Source organism: Phasianus colchicus, chromosome 27 (assembly GCF_987193195.1).
Source record: "Phasianus colchicus chromosome 27, bPhaCol1.hap1.1, whole genome shotgun sequence".
Taxonomy (NCBI): Eukaryota; Metazoa; Chordata; class Aves; order Galliformes; family Phasianidae; genus Phasianus; species Phasianus colchicus.
The window spans coordinates 4,837,715-4,852,110 of NC_143462.1; the positions used below are offsets into that span (position 1 = coordinate 4,837,715).

General features: G+C 37.9%; 1 protein-coding gene across 14 annotated transcripts in view; it reads left to right on the forward strand.

Annotated features, from left to right (window-relative positions):
• Window positions 1-14,396, forward strand: part of CDCA2 (cell division cycle associated 2) — an 84,516-nt gene that overhangs the window by 6,144 nt on the left and 63,976 nt on the right. For 8 of the 14 annotated variants that reach the window (XM_031608061.2, XM_090125406.1, XM_090125405.1 and 5 more), the window contains 6 exons: window positions 374-429; window positions 893-1,033; window positions 1,757-1,931; window positions 2,385-2,536; window positions 2,935-3,809; window positions 5,560-7,489. In XM_031608061.2, the coding sequence (XP_031463921.2) occupies window positions 374-429; window positions 893-1,033; window positions 1,757-1,931; window positions 2,385-2,536; window positions 2,935-3,777 (1,367 nt within the window). In that variant the 3' untranslated portion in view covers window positions 3,778-3,809; window positions 5,560-7,489. The other 6 variants (XR_016460069.1, XR_016460071.1, XR_016460073.1 and 3 more) reach the window with 4 other exon arrangements.

Consider the following 14,396-nt stretch of genomic DNA (forward strand, 5'->3'; position numbering starts at 1 on the left):
CTTACTGCTTTCAATAACTGGGCTTACTATCTGGATTTATGATATTGTACTGATGGTTTTAAAATAGTGAGCAAAGCTATAAGAAAATAGAGGAGGATATTTGTGATTTTGTGTCTCAAAGAAAACTTGGTGTTAATTATTTTGTTACTGAGTATTATTTTCTTCTGTTGTGAATCTACTTTGTAAAGCAAGTCTTTTGTGTTTTTTTTTTTTAATCTTGCCATGTTTGATAACCCTTTGTGCACAGAATCTTATTTGGGGCTAAGATCTAAACATGCTGTGCGTAATATTAAAATGGTGTGAATAATTTCCTCAAAATATGATTGACTTCTGTTGATCTGAGCCAATATTCTTATTTTTTTTTAATGTATAGAAGCAGAAACTGACAAATCAGACATGAAAATGACTCGCTCCTCTACTAAAAGGAAGGTAAGGTTCTTCATTGGTGGGGTTTTGTTTTCTCTACTTCTTCCAACAAGGATATTTTTGTATACCTGTTAAAGCACATCACAGCTTTTGCATCCTCAGATACGAGAATTATAGATATCCAGGTAGATGGAAATATCTCCACTTGGTGCAGCTAAGGAAATCTCATTTTTGACAGAAAGTGGATTTTCAGTTATTAAAACCAGCTTGGATTACAATCTGATTCTTAAGTTTACTATTTCTGTTAACTGTTGCAGGAACTTTCCCAAAGAGTCTAGCCATGGCAAAAAGTTGGAAGAGAGATATCCATAGGCTTTCATTCATGGGATCAAGGGCTTCAGTCACTGACATGTAATCACAGAGGGGTTCTGAGGGCTGTTGCACTGTGTTCCTTTTTTGAAAAAAGAAACATGCACCTAGACATAAACACTCACCCCAATAACTTAAATTTCCTATTCTTCAACAGTACAGCACCATTTCCGAGGGCACTGATTGTAGCATCTCAAGAACAGCCAGCAATAAGAACACTAAAGACATTAAAAATCCAAGGAAGAATGAACTTCAAAGATCAAAGAGTGTGACTGTATCTGCTGCCAAAAAGAAGCAAGTAAGTGACAGCCCAGTGCAGTTGGTGAATACTGCCTTTATTTCTCAGTCCCAACATCTCACACAATTAGTCTTCTTTCTTGTATGTTTTCCATGATTATTTTGATGTTTATATTACAAATTTTCTAAAGGATGTTTTTGTTTTACTTACAAAAAAGTATTTTGCCAATACTTTCCTCACCATGTCTGTCTCTTGTTTTCCTTGAGTTACTATCACACCCATATTGTTAGGGCTTACTGGCAGGGCTTTCAATACTTGTAGGGTAAAGAAGGTACTTCAGAAGTGAAGAGCGCAACTTTTGATACTTCAGCTTATAGTTCTCTTGTCAACTGCATACAGCTGATAATTCTTTGAACTTGCCTAGTTATATGCCAGTTTGCTTTAAGTGTTACAAAGGTGTGGGGCCTCTGAAGTATTTGAGCTTTTTGTGTGTTGGAAAGGAAAGCACATAATCCTTTTCAAACTGGAAATACACAGTTTCTGAAAAACTTGCTTGATTTCTTGATTTGGTTAAGTTAAAAATCAGATCTCATGGGAGAAATAATTTTTTATATTGTAGTTTTTAAATAAATGTGAGGAAAGCAGAACAAGCAGGGCATAATCTGTAGGGAAATAATTATTTTCCATAAAATCCAGTAACGGTGCAAATTACTTTGTGGTATTTTCCAACAAGGATCCTTGTGTTTGCATTGTGCTCTAATGTGGTCCTCTTGATCTCCTCAGAAAACAAAACGTGCAACCTTTGGGAAAAGAAGAAAGAGAAAAGTGAAAAAGTCTTTATATGGGGAAAGAGAAATGGCTTCAAAGAAGCCTCTTCTGAGTCCTATCCTTGAGATTCCAGAAGTTTTCTCTTCTGCCTCATCTCCAAATTCACCAAAGGCAATTGCACATTTTCTGGGTAATGTGTTCTTTAGTTTTATTTTGCCTTAGTCATTCCTTTGCTTTTATTTCATAGCTATTAACTAAACTATTGAGAGCTACCTTCAGTTCTGTGCACAGATAAAGAGCCTAGTATGCATTTTTCACTTTTAATGGCTTCTGGAGTAGAATGAAGTAAGAAAATAACAAAGACCAAAGCATGTAATAGATTATTAGTCTCCAGCTGCATAAATTTAATTCTTCCAGTGGAAAGCTCGCCACAAAAAGAGATTCTATACTTTCGCTGGATACTGACAAATAGGAACGTGATATGCAGTAGCTTTCTGGGGAGATTTTTTCTCAATTTTGGTTATGTGGAATGCTTATTTAGTAGTTTTCTATTTGGTAAATAAAATACTAGAAACTTTATTGTAATACTTTAGAAATTCACAACTGGAGCCAAGTAACCATGTATCATTCTTTGTATTTTTAGATCATTCCACACCCAGGGATGTTCATAATGATGTTCAACAGGAGCAAGTGACTGAAAGAATGAGAGAGAAAATCATCCCTGTTTATGTGTATCCAAGTTCTGAGGAACTGGATATTGTGGAAGAAGGCAGCCCCTGTAATACAGTATTTCAGGTGATCTAGTCTATTTCTAGTATTGATAATAAGGTACCTGATCTACTTAATGTTATATTTATTACAAAAAAAAAAAAAGATTTTAGGGAAAAATTAGCTGTTAATGGTCAAACATTGAAAGAGGATGCCCAGAGAGATCAGGAAATCTGCATCCTTGGAAGGAGTCATTCAGAACTCAGCTGAAAAGGCCTCAAGCAGCATAAACTGCACTCCTCTTTTGAGCAGGTTCTTTCCAACGCGTGGGCTTCTATGAATTTGGATTTTTTTTAGTTGGTTGGCTTTTATTTTTGAGAATGACTCAACTTAGTGAAGAAATCTAGAGCACTTGTTTAATTATCAGCTGTTTGAAACAAATTTTGTATGGATTGTTTTTGCCTCTAATTTATTTTTTTTTGCAGTTTCCAAATGTGCCAGACACAAACGATGTTCTCAATACATGTGACTGTTTCCAGCAAGCTGAAGAGACTGCATGTTTAAAAGGGAAAACAGAAAGTGATTTCTTGATAGAACATGAGAAATTTCAGGGAAATATACCAAAGAAGGAAGAGTGGCTGACAGAGCTAGAATTTCCAAACCAGGAGGACACTGATGTATGTGAGGCTCTCCAAAGAACTGAGTGTCCATCTAAAAGGTCTTCAAGAGGTAGACCTCCAAGAAGAAGTAGCAGTATTGTGAATATTCCTCCTGTTGAAAAGTCTCATTTTGAAATGACTGGAGACGATCTTCAGTTTTCTTCTTTTGATGTTGAAGAAGTTTTATCTGCTCCACAGCTAAAAAGTAACTCCTTAAAAAAGCTGAGCAGAAAGTCAAGAATGAGCAGTGAAACAAGTCGGGTGAGACGCAGCATGAGACTACAGAAAGATGCAGAAATTGAAGGACTTGCATGGATTGAAGTAACCAGTGAGATTCTGCAGAACTCTTCTGTGCCAGCTCCTGCTTGTAAAACCAGGAGAAGAATAAGCACATCTGTCCTTACAGAATCTGAGAACATTCACCATGGAGAAGAAAATCTCAACCAGTTTGCAGCATCAGGGAAGGAGAACAGTGTATCTGTTCATGGTGCTGGTGGTCCTTGCAGAAGGAGGAGGAAAAGCATTTGTGTATCCACACCTCAAGAAACAAGAACTTTGTCTCAAACCAGGAAAAGGAGCATAACAAATTCTGTACATAGGAGAGACAGCAGTAACCAAGAATACTCTGAAGAAATGAACATACCTCTTCAAAACAACATTGCCACGTAGTGAGGTTTCAGCTCTCATTTTCTTAAGTGAAGGTCAGTATTAGATTCTTATATTCTCTCTTGTAAGTTCTATTTAGAAATAAGATATTAATTCTCTGTTTCACTTAGATTCTTACTTGTCATTTCCTTATTAATATTCTGAGTAACTTAGAACTGATTTTGCTAGTTATAATGAATAAAATGGTTGAGGGTCAGAGCTGCATGGAAGACCCAGGTTGGCTCAGTGCTTTGGTCCATAGGTGGTCATGGCAGGTAACCAAGGGATAGTTTTTTCTCCCATGATGAACTGCATTCTGACATAAGCTCTTCATTGTGGTCTACATCTTTGCTTATGTGTTTTCATACATTAGCTCTGTCTACAGAGCAATTGCAATTTAATACTGTGCATGTTATGAAAAATTCAGCAAATGACTTTCTCTGCAACACCAAGCTCAGCCATTTCAAGAAGGCAAGGATGAATGTCTGTCAGCTGCAAAAGTTGCTGCAGGGGGTAATGAATTTCCTTTTTTGGAAGATACAATAAAGACAAAAAAATTACCTTACAAATGCATACATAAATCTTACGCATATTTATATGTGTGGGTTTTCATAATGTTAGGATGAATATGCTTACAGTTGTGGAGCCTGCCCAGCAGTTTGCATTTTCTGCCTGTGAAACTTGATAGTGATTATTGGACTGGATTAGTTTTATCTATCGTGGCACGTTTGCCCTGCTTACAAATGCACAATCATTACATGAACTTGTTAAATGAAAAGTGATCAGAAAACAAATGGAGCTTTTGGCTATTTTAAATAAAGAATAGCAAAGCTTCAAAATTACAGTCTTATGGTAAACAGTTACTTTTCCTATGAAGGAATGTGGATATTAATCCATATTTTGCCAAAAGGGCTGGCTTCTTTTTATTTTTTTCTCAAAAGACCAGGACTCAAACTTATGGATTTGTTAGTTTTGGAAGTCTAATCAAATAAAACATGAATTTCTATTCAGTAGTCAAGCCACAAATGTTCTACAGTATGCCCTTTTAGCTTGAATTGTTTGACATGGTGATATTTCCCCTGTGATTGGTCATTCCTTGTAAATTATTTTTGAATCCTGTATTCCACGTTTCAAAAATGCCATAAAAGAATTTAGACTTCAGGAAATAAGAAACAACCTCTGACTCGAAGGAGAGGAGTGTAAGGCAGCAGAGCTGTTACCAAACCTTTAGGGACTTTGCTTGCCTTTGTGAAGGGTATGGTTCCTACAGCTGAGGCTGGGGAAGACCAAAATATTAGTTTTAAACAAGCACAACCAATCAAAAGCCACCACCACCACCACCAAAAGACATTTTAAAATTGCATTGCATATAACAATTTAAAAAAATGAAACTGGCAGAGGCAAGCAAAATATTCATAATATGCCGAGGCTGTGTTTCATTTCTGGGCCCTTAAAATCGTGTGTGTGTGCTGTGCATACACTGCATAACACTCAGTAGCTGACCTGTCATCTTACTGTTTCAGTACTTCTGTTTGAGCAGTGTAAAAATAAGAAATGATGACTGTAGGTGCCTATTTAAATAGTTGGGGTTGCTTTCATTTCTCATTCCATTCTGTCAGCCCAGTGAAATACCTGTGCCACCTTTCAGTAAATAGAGCTTCCTGCTGAAAATGATCTCTTCTGTGACCTTGTTTTTACCATTATTGAGATGGAATAAAATATTTCATGAACTTGGCTGCTTTTATAAAGCTTAAGTTTCATTTTTATGCTTTTTTTTTTTTTTTTTTTTTTTACTTTTCTCTACAGACATCATCAGCTTTTCCCGAGACAAGAACTCTTAAGGCAACTTGAAAGAAACTTCACTAATTAAATGCTGTTCATCTTGTACTTCTATAGAAACAGTACTGAAGTTGTCAAAACAGTCTCCTTGATGTTTTATTTCGGGCTTTGTGTTTGTGTCACAGTGAAATCTTTAGGTTTGGAATCCAGATGGCAACAGTTACTTGGGTTGTTTTGCTGTGATAGCAGGATTTTGGCTTACCAGGAGAGGGCACTGTGACATGAGTTTTGTGGTCATAGCTGAATTATTTTGAAAATGTAATGTATAAAGTCTTTGAACAGATGCTGTGTGACATCAAAACTAAGTAATTATAACTGTTACCATTTAACATTCAGAAAAATCAAAGTAACAACTAAACTAAGCACTGAAATCAGTCAATACTAGAGAAGTGAAACACTTAAGCCCTGTATTCAGGTATGACTTTACATGTGGAAATCATGTAGCACTTTAAAATACAGCATTGCTCTGTAGAGTTGCAGCAGAGATGTTAAGATCTACCTGTTAAATCACGCAGTAAGGCAAATCTTTTGAGGCTGTGGATGTCAGAGATTGAAGATCTGCCTTAAACAGGTCAAGCGTTGAGATATCCTGGAGGGAGAGGCAATAAATTAGCATGGATGATACTAAAGGGCTTAATCTGCCTAGAACCTGCTTTTTGTGGTGCTGCTGTCCTATGCATCACTCACAGCAGCAGTGGAAGAGTATTCTCCCCTGAGGTTCCTTGGGTGGATGTGTTAAGTGCACTTCAGAAGTGAAGTGTAAATAAAATCAGAAGAGCCAGGGTAAGGAGAATGAAAACAAAGCTGGGATTTGCCTCCTGGCACAACGTGGTAAATAAAGAGTTGGATCCCACGTACTCAATGGCAGTTTGCCTTACATGAAGGTGAGGTTGGAACCTGCAGGAAGTAAGGGGTTACAGTAACTGGGTTTAATATGGAGAGGATTTGAGAGGAGGCAAGTCTTCAGTTGTGCAGAAGCTTGGTGGAGGTTCATGGTTGGTTCTTTGTAACTACCAAATGTTACAACAAATGCTTTTAAATTAGGGGAAAAAAAGAAAAAAAAATCTGGTTAAGCAGCAAGAGGAAGCTCCAGCACCAGAGGTAGCAGATTGCCTTGGGAAGCTGTGGAATCTCTGTCACTGGAGGCTTTTAAGAACAGTTTAAACAAATATCTGTCTGAAATGACATACGATACTTCGTTGGGGTAAGGATGGGGTCTGGACAGGCTCTCAAGGTCCCTTCTGGCTGTGTTTGCTGATTGCTAGAGATTAGGGTTACAAAGTGAATTGAGACTGGCAAATAGTGAAGGTCTGAGCTAGAATCTGTCATGGAATAGGGAGCAGGAGATTTGCTAACATTGAGGGTTGTGTAGCAAGGGAACTATCTGGGGAATTCAGGAAAGAGCCCTTCCAGTAAGGCTAACAAGATGGTCCTAGTATTTTAAACATTCAGCTCTCATGTGATCTGCTCTTCTGAAGCAAACCATCTCCACAGACCCCAACAATTGTGGAACCTATGATTTGATGGCTGTGCTGTTACATGGAAGTGTGAACCACAGAGTGAACAGTGCTGTTCTCTGAGTTACCATTAGTCTTTGAAGGACAAACAACTTCACAATCCTTATCCAGCAAACAGAAGTACTTCTCAAGTTGGTCTCTTGCCTTTATTTCTGAGTAAGGTATAGCAATTTAGGTATTTTGGGTATATTGTGTGCAGATTCAAGACATTTTAAGTGTGTAGTTCTAGTTTTCAGCTATTGCAGCACTATAAAGAAATCTATGGTGTTGGACAATCTCTTTCAGCTCTCATTTGTTTTCTCTCTTAAGAGAGGGTTATTATAAAAGGCCCTTGTATTGTATTGTATTTCAAAGTATTCACCAACCTTACATTTTGCATTGCATAGACATAAAGTGGCTTCAAGTATGGTGACAGCCAGCTCTGCCAAACACATTGCCAAGGAACTGTATTCAGCTGATTGCCATGAAACGACCATTGTCTGATTAACAGAACAAGTGGTGAGTCCTAGAAAGGCTGATTATCTTGCCAGTCCAATGTAATTATGATGCAACTAATAAGTAAGAGTAATCATATTGCTTTTGTTTACTCTGTCCTATGAAGCACAAGTCTTCATGTGTTTGTAGATCAGCTTGTTTGTAGTCAGCTGACTATGCAGAAGCTAGCAAAAAGTCACACTTGGGATGATCTTTCCCTAAATTTGCATTATGTCAGTGGGTTGAGAATGCAAAGAACAGTAATACACGTGTTTTCATAGAGTCATTTGACTTAAAGGGACCCTTAAAGGTCATCGAGTCCAACTCCCCTGCAATGCACAGGGACACCTGCAGCTCCATCAGTGCTCAGAGCCCATCCCCTGACCTTGGGTGTCTCCAGGGATGGGACATCCACCACTTCTGTCAGCAGTCTGGGCCAGTGCCTCACTGCCCTTATTTTAAAAACTTCTTCATATCCATTCTAAATCTTCCCTCTTTTAGTTTGAAACCATTTCCCCTTGCAGTGTCACTGCAGACACTGCTAGTCTGTCCTCTTCTTTCTCACAGCCCCTTTGGATACTGGAAGGCTGCTATCAGCTCTCCCCAGAGCCTTTTGTGCTCCGTGCTGCACAGCCCCAGCTCTCAGCCTGTGCTTGTAGGGGAGGTGTTCCATCCCTTTCTTCAGAAAACTTTAAAGTGAAAGAGCAGGGTCTTAATATTATTCTTTCCCAGTCATTATTTTATGCTAATATTTTGCCATACTTAAGATACACATCAGTTACAAAAGTGGAGACTATCTTTTCAAGTTTTCTCATGTGTGATTTAACAGAATTAAAACAACTTTCTCAACTTGGTAGTTACATAGGCAGCGAAAGTAAACAATGAGAACAACTTGTGCCATTTTTCTGATTTACTGATAAGCTATATTTTAAAATAATTGTAAATAAACCTTCATGGCTTTGGTTTATTTTTCTCTCCTTGCTTCTGACTGATTTGATAAAGTGGATACTGAAACACCTCCATGCTGCATATGAGTGTTGCTATTTTATAGTCATTTAATTGTGGTAACTGTGTAGTTCTTTAGAACTCCTGTAGATCTTGTGCTGTAGCTCTTCTTTCCAACTCTGCATCCTCTAGCACTCACAATTCACTAAGACCAGGGAAGTAATTAGTGATGAGCTGATCTGTGCACAAAGAAGCAAACAGAAAGGCATTGTTGGATCTACATACAAGGAGATGGAGAGAGGAAGGAAAAAAAAATAAAGGCAGCGAGGTATGCCAAGTATATAGCTTAAGCACATAGGAACAGGAGTGGGCAGTGGCAGAAATTTCATTTTCAAGCTAACAGGTATGTAAACAATAGAAATAACTTGAAAAACAACTGCAGTGTGTGGCTGAATATTCCTTCAGATTGCACACTTCTAAGATTAGGAGGTAAATAGCGCAAATCACAGCTTTAACTTGCAGTAAGGTGAGCTCTAACTCTGCTGTGTCCCTGTGGAAAAGATGAAGTTGTGTCTTTAACTTATAGACAAGAAGGCTAATGTATTAGTTTTGTAATTAAGTCCTGTAAATTGTGCATAACAGAGCAATTAACTACTTTAACCAAGCTTTGCGGGGAGAAGAAGAAAAACCTATGTGCACTGGGAATGAGGGTATGGAACATATTCCCTAACTCAAACCTGAAAAACCTAGTGTTAGTCTTGGGTTATTTCCAGTGACCCCTTGACTCCCATCTTCCTGCCCCCTGCACAGATTTGGAACTGGTCAGCCATTTTTGTTTTTGGAAGGGAGAGGAGACAGATATAATGAATGGCTTTTATTGTGCAATATTTCAAAACCTTTTTGACTGCATTCGGATGGGATGGAAAATGTTCTACCCTGTGCTGCAGCCAAAACAAACAAAACATATTCCCTAAACCTGGATGTGTGTTTCACTCAAACTGGCAGTAGTTAGAGCTCTACTCTTAAACAAGAATTCAGTTTGACAATTTTTAGGCCTTGTTCAGCTGAATGTAACAGCCAAAGAAAATACTTGGAAAAAAATTAAATAATACACATATTTACAGCTTGCAGGTGGCATTAATTTTTGCAGTTCATACTGTTTAGTTTTTTAGAATCCTTGTTGGTTGGGATATATTGTAAATGTTAAAAAATATTCTTGTCTCTTTTTTTTAAATGAGGGTTTAAAAAAAAAAAAGAAAATAGTCATTCTGAAGGAAAACACACTTTATGTAGCTCCCTGATGGGTGATAAATAGCTGTGATTCAGGGCTTTAAAAGTTTAGGGTCTACCAAGAAACTGAAAATTCTACAAACATGAGACCCAGCAAACCAGCAGTAAAACCTCTTGACAGAAACCTGCTATGGACTGGCTTCCAACTCCACTAAAGTTTAGTTTAAATACCCCCTTTATGGTGGAGGCTTACTGCTGGTTTTTGGCACTGCCAATCAGTTCAGTGAAGACCTTGCTGTGTGATACTGAGATAATTCACGTTGTGCAATGTGTTTTACAGCTTGAGCAACCGTATTTATTAATAATAATAATAATTTTAAATTTAGACACCTATGCCCAGAGGCCTTCAGGTCTTGTAACAATGAAGAACTGAAAGCATAAACTATTAAAGCAGACACCATGCCTGGACAACACCTCCTTGCCAGCCCTGCAAACAAATCTTCTATTCTTCACAATCCCACCCTCCAAGCAAAAATCCCCTTGTGCAAATGAAATACAAAACTCCAAAGGTTTTTAAGTAGATAAATGACCCTCATTTTCAAAATCACTGTGATGAAATCATTAAAGATTACAAACAAGGTATCTCAAAGCCTGAAGAGATGTTGCTAGAACAAATAGTGGTCATTCCTTGAAAGACCTGATGATGTAGTAAATTAAACGAGCTCAGAATTAGAAGATAGGGCTGTTTGTCCTTCTGAGGTCAGGGTTTGATTTTATTCTGGTTTAGAATTAAGTGTTACTCCGTTTCCTTGCTTTGTTTTTTTTTTTTCATTTATTTGCCAGTATTGTAGCGTCAGGATGAAAAATAGAAATCTAATATCACCATTACAGCAACTGAGTTATACTGAAGATACTTTTGAAGTCATGCTTCACTCTGCCATAAATAACTTGCCAATCTTATACAAATATTTGGACAAACAAATGTGCTCAGAGCCATCCTCAGAAGGTCAGTAATACTGAGTTTTGGAATTCCTATTTGAACTGTGGAGATGTTCAGTGTCTTCACGTGTACTATTGAGAAAAAGGAATTATGTGGTTGCTAATATGATTTATGATTAATAAAAAGGTCCTTTCACCCTCCCCTCAAGAAAAAAATTGTGAGTGCTCATGGCACGTTTGGCAAGGAAAGCTTTGTAAGGTTTATATAACCAGAAGGTAGTGTACATATAACTTAATGCTGAGCAGTACGTAATATAAGCTAGAGAATATAAACCTTAAATGTACTTTGGTCTCTTGCATCATTCCTGCTGCTTGCTTCTCACAGTAGATATACATCTGTTGTACCTTGCTGAGTTTTCCTGTTCCACAGTGCTCTACTGCCCCTGGTTTGGAATGTGACAAGTTGGTTTGCAGAGCAATGGTCCAAAAAGGAAAGCAATGCAGTCGTAGCACGGAGAATATGTGTATACACAAGATAGCAAATGGAAGCATTGCTGTAGGAACTTCTAGTGCCTGTAACGTAGTGCCTCCGAGTAGAGCCACAAAAAGTTTAAGGCACAACCAGAGCTTTGGTGTTAAGTGCCTTGGGATTGTACTTTGTATAGGAGTAGAAGCAAATGATAAGGCTACAGGCAGAATTAATTATGTGGTTTCACACTAACACTCAGAATAGCTAAAGCTACAAATTGTTCCTCTTTTATTACAAAGAAAACCTCTGCTCCTGAAAATGTCTTTTTTCTCATTCCGTTAAGGATCAGCAAGAGCTAGACACTTGAGGTGGTAGTTGAAGAGAAGTCTTAAACTAAATCCTAAAACTTTCCATTTCCATATTTTTAGTGTGCTTTTCTCTGCTTTCAGCATTGAATGCAGTGCAAGTAGTATGACTGTGCCAAAAGCTGTTTAAACAATATTAAGATGTTTTCTTCAAACTTCTCCCTAGGAAGATACTCTTTTTTGAGAGGAATGTTTTCCCTAGAGCATTACATCATGAATTGGTTCAGTTCTTGGAGTAAGAAATTGGACCAAATGGTGGAGAAGGTCTCCAGGGGAAACATACTTATGCTGTTAAGTATTCCCACCAGAAAGCTTAGAAACCGCTTACATATTACCATTCTGTCCACATTTAGCCTTTCACCTTACTGCAGCTGAACAGAGAGGGTAGGGGGTGGTTAGGCTTTTTTAAAGAAACTTGAAACTTCTTTGTTTTTGTCATTACAGGATTTTATTTTTTTCCCCTTATTGTATCTTGTGAACTGAACTCTGATAAGGGAACGTCTCATTTTTGACAGCAGTGCTGGGTAAGGGAGCATTTGTCTTATATGCAAACTGTTAACGAAATCTTAATTATGAACGTTTCTGTGGAAACTTTGGATTTAGTTTTTGTTTCAGGATTAAAATGAGAGGAACCTCTGAGAAGAGGATGGAGGGATTTGGGTGGATTTGTGGGAAGGCAGCCTTGTGAACAACGTCTGAGCTGGAACAGTTTTGTGTTACCGCTTGTGTCCAGGATGGTTGTGCATCAAAGATGGAGGCACTTGATACGGTTTCCTTTATCAAATGAAAATAGCACAAGGAGGAACGTACTCCTCATATTTAGTCATGCAAATCAACAGATTTTTTTTAAATATAGCAGTTCTACTCTGTAGAATTGTTCTTCGAAACCCAGTAAGCCTGCAGTTTCATAAAGGTCAATTTGTCTGTTTTTCAGACAAATTAAGCATCTAAAAGCCTACTCAACGTGCAAGTTTGATTAGGAAACTTTCAATTTCTTCATCTTTAGTTCATACAATTACATTTTGGGGCATGAAAATACATACTCAAGTAATAAAACTTAGAAGCCAGATATTACCAGAATAACTTCCTAAACAAACATGCCCCAGGGCTGGGCACGCTGGTGGTTCAGGAGTGGCCCAAATGGTGCATGGAGCTGAGCTAGAAAGGAGGCAATTCGTCCGAGTCACGTTCCTGTGGTTACCAGGGCAAAACGTGTTCTGCTGCACCGGATTTGGCTGATGGACAAAAAGACAATTTTTGTGTCCTGAGCCTTTTGTCAGACACCTTCAATCACTCCTTAGGAATCAAAAAGGAGCAAAAGCTTAATTAAATTTGTATCCTCCCTCTCAAATGGTATGATACTCTATAGCTGTAAGGGGCTAAAGGGAAGGTCAAGCCCTGGAAATGCTTGCTCTGTTCCTGTTTGATATCTGTGCTTTCTAAAAGATGTTTTTTTCTCATTAAAACAAAACCCAAAGAACGGGCAGACTTGAGCTGTTCCTAACAAGGAGGACCATTAAGCTGGTCCAGCTGCTGAGGGACTGGTAGTAAAACTGATGACTGGAAATTGGCATGGGATTGTAAAATTCTTCTGCCAAAATAGATTGGAATTATGTAATCATACACACTAATTATTCTGCGTGCTGGATTCCGGTTATGAAGTCATATAGTAGATAATGTATGATTGGAAAAGGAGATAAACTGAAATCAATGGACATGCTCATGTTGGCTGCAGCATGCTCCAGGTGAGCATATATCAGTGATACTGTATTCTGATACGAAAAGGGTGTGATTTTAGCATCAGTGCTTTACCCTGCTGTCCCAAACCTTGATGTAAATTTAGATGACTCACTTCTGCCATATGATGAATGTAACAAAGTTGATAATGGTGCATATTTCTGACAATGGCAATTCCCACTGCATCCAAGCTCTCTAACGCAGCAGATGGGGGTATTTGGTTTGCAAGACTTATGCCATCTCTGGAGCAAGTGACAAGTCATGTTAGTGTTCTCTAGTGTGGGTGCTGCTCTAAAATAGATTTCAGTCCCTTGCACAGCATAAGCAGCTATGAGGTTGGAGGAGAGCTTCTGCATTTCTCATAAAATCCATGCAAGATAGACATCCTACAAATGATTCTAGTTGGAAATTACCTTCTTGTGGAGAATGTGTGTCCTTAGGAGTTGGAGTAAAACTGTCACCAGTAATGACATTTAGGTTCTACAATGCTTTTGTTTTAATGCACAAACTCATTCCAATTCAACAACTGTCCTTTGCAGCAGATGCTTTTTTTTCCACGTCTCCCAGAATGTGCCTCTTAATACATCTCTTAACAATTCTGAACTGTTAGGAATTTTTAGTAGGATGGTCACTTAATCTTCCTGCTGCTGTTAACAAGAAGTGAAAAGATACATTTACTCGTGCTTCCCTTCTCAGCCATTTTTTCACTGCAGAACAAACTTCTTAAAACTGCTTGCACCAGATGATTTAGCAGTATGGCCAAATAGTCCCTGCTTGATTAAGATGGATGGTAGCTGTATTTGGAGCAATAGTAATTAAGACTCCCATGGCAAGCAAAGAAAAATAACAAATTAATCTAATAAGCGCTTATGGGGAAACTCTTAAAATGAAAGGCATACTTAAAATCCAGAACTCCTTAACACAAGTAAAATCTTATTAAAGCTTGAAGAGTTATTAAAAACCAAATTAATTTCCCCGTGTATATTTCAATATTTGTACATTTTCCACTCTTTTAAAATGCATTAAGACTCATAAGACCTGAGTTTTTCAACACAAAATGGATGCTTTCAGTTGCGTGGCAAGATTTCTTTAAAATGAGATTAACTCTATAGTTGTGTTTAAACTCTC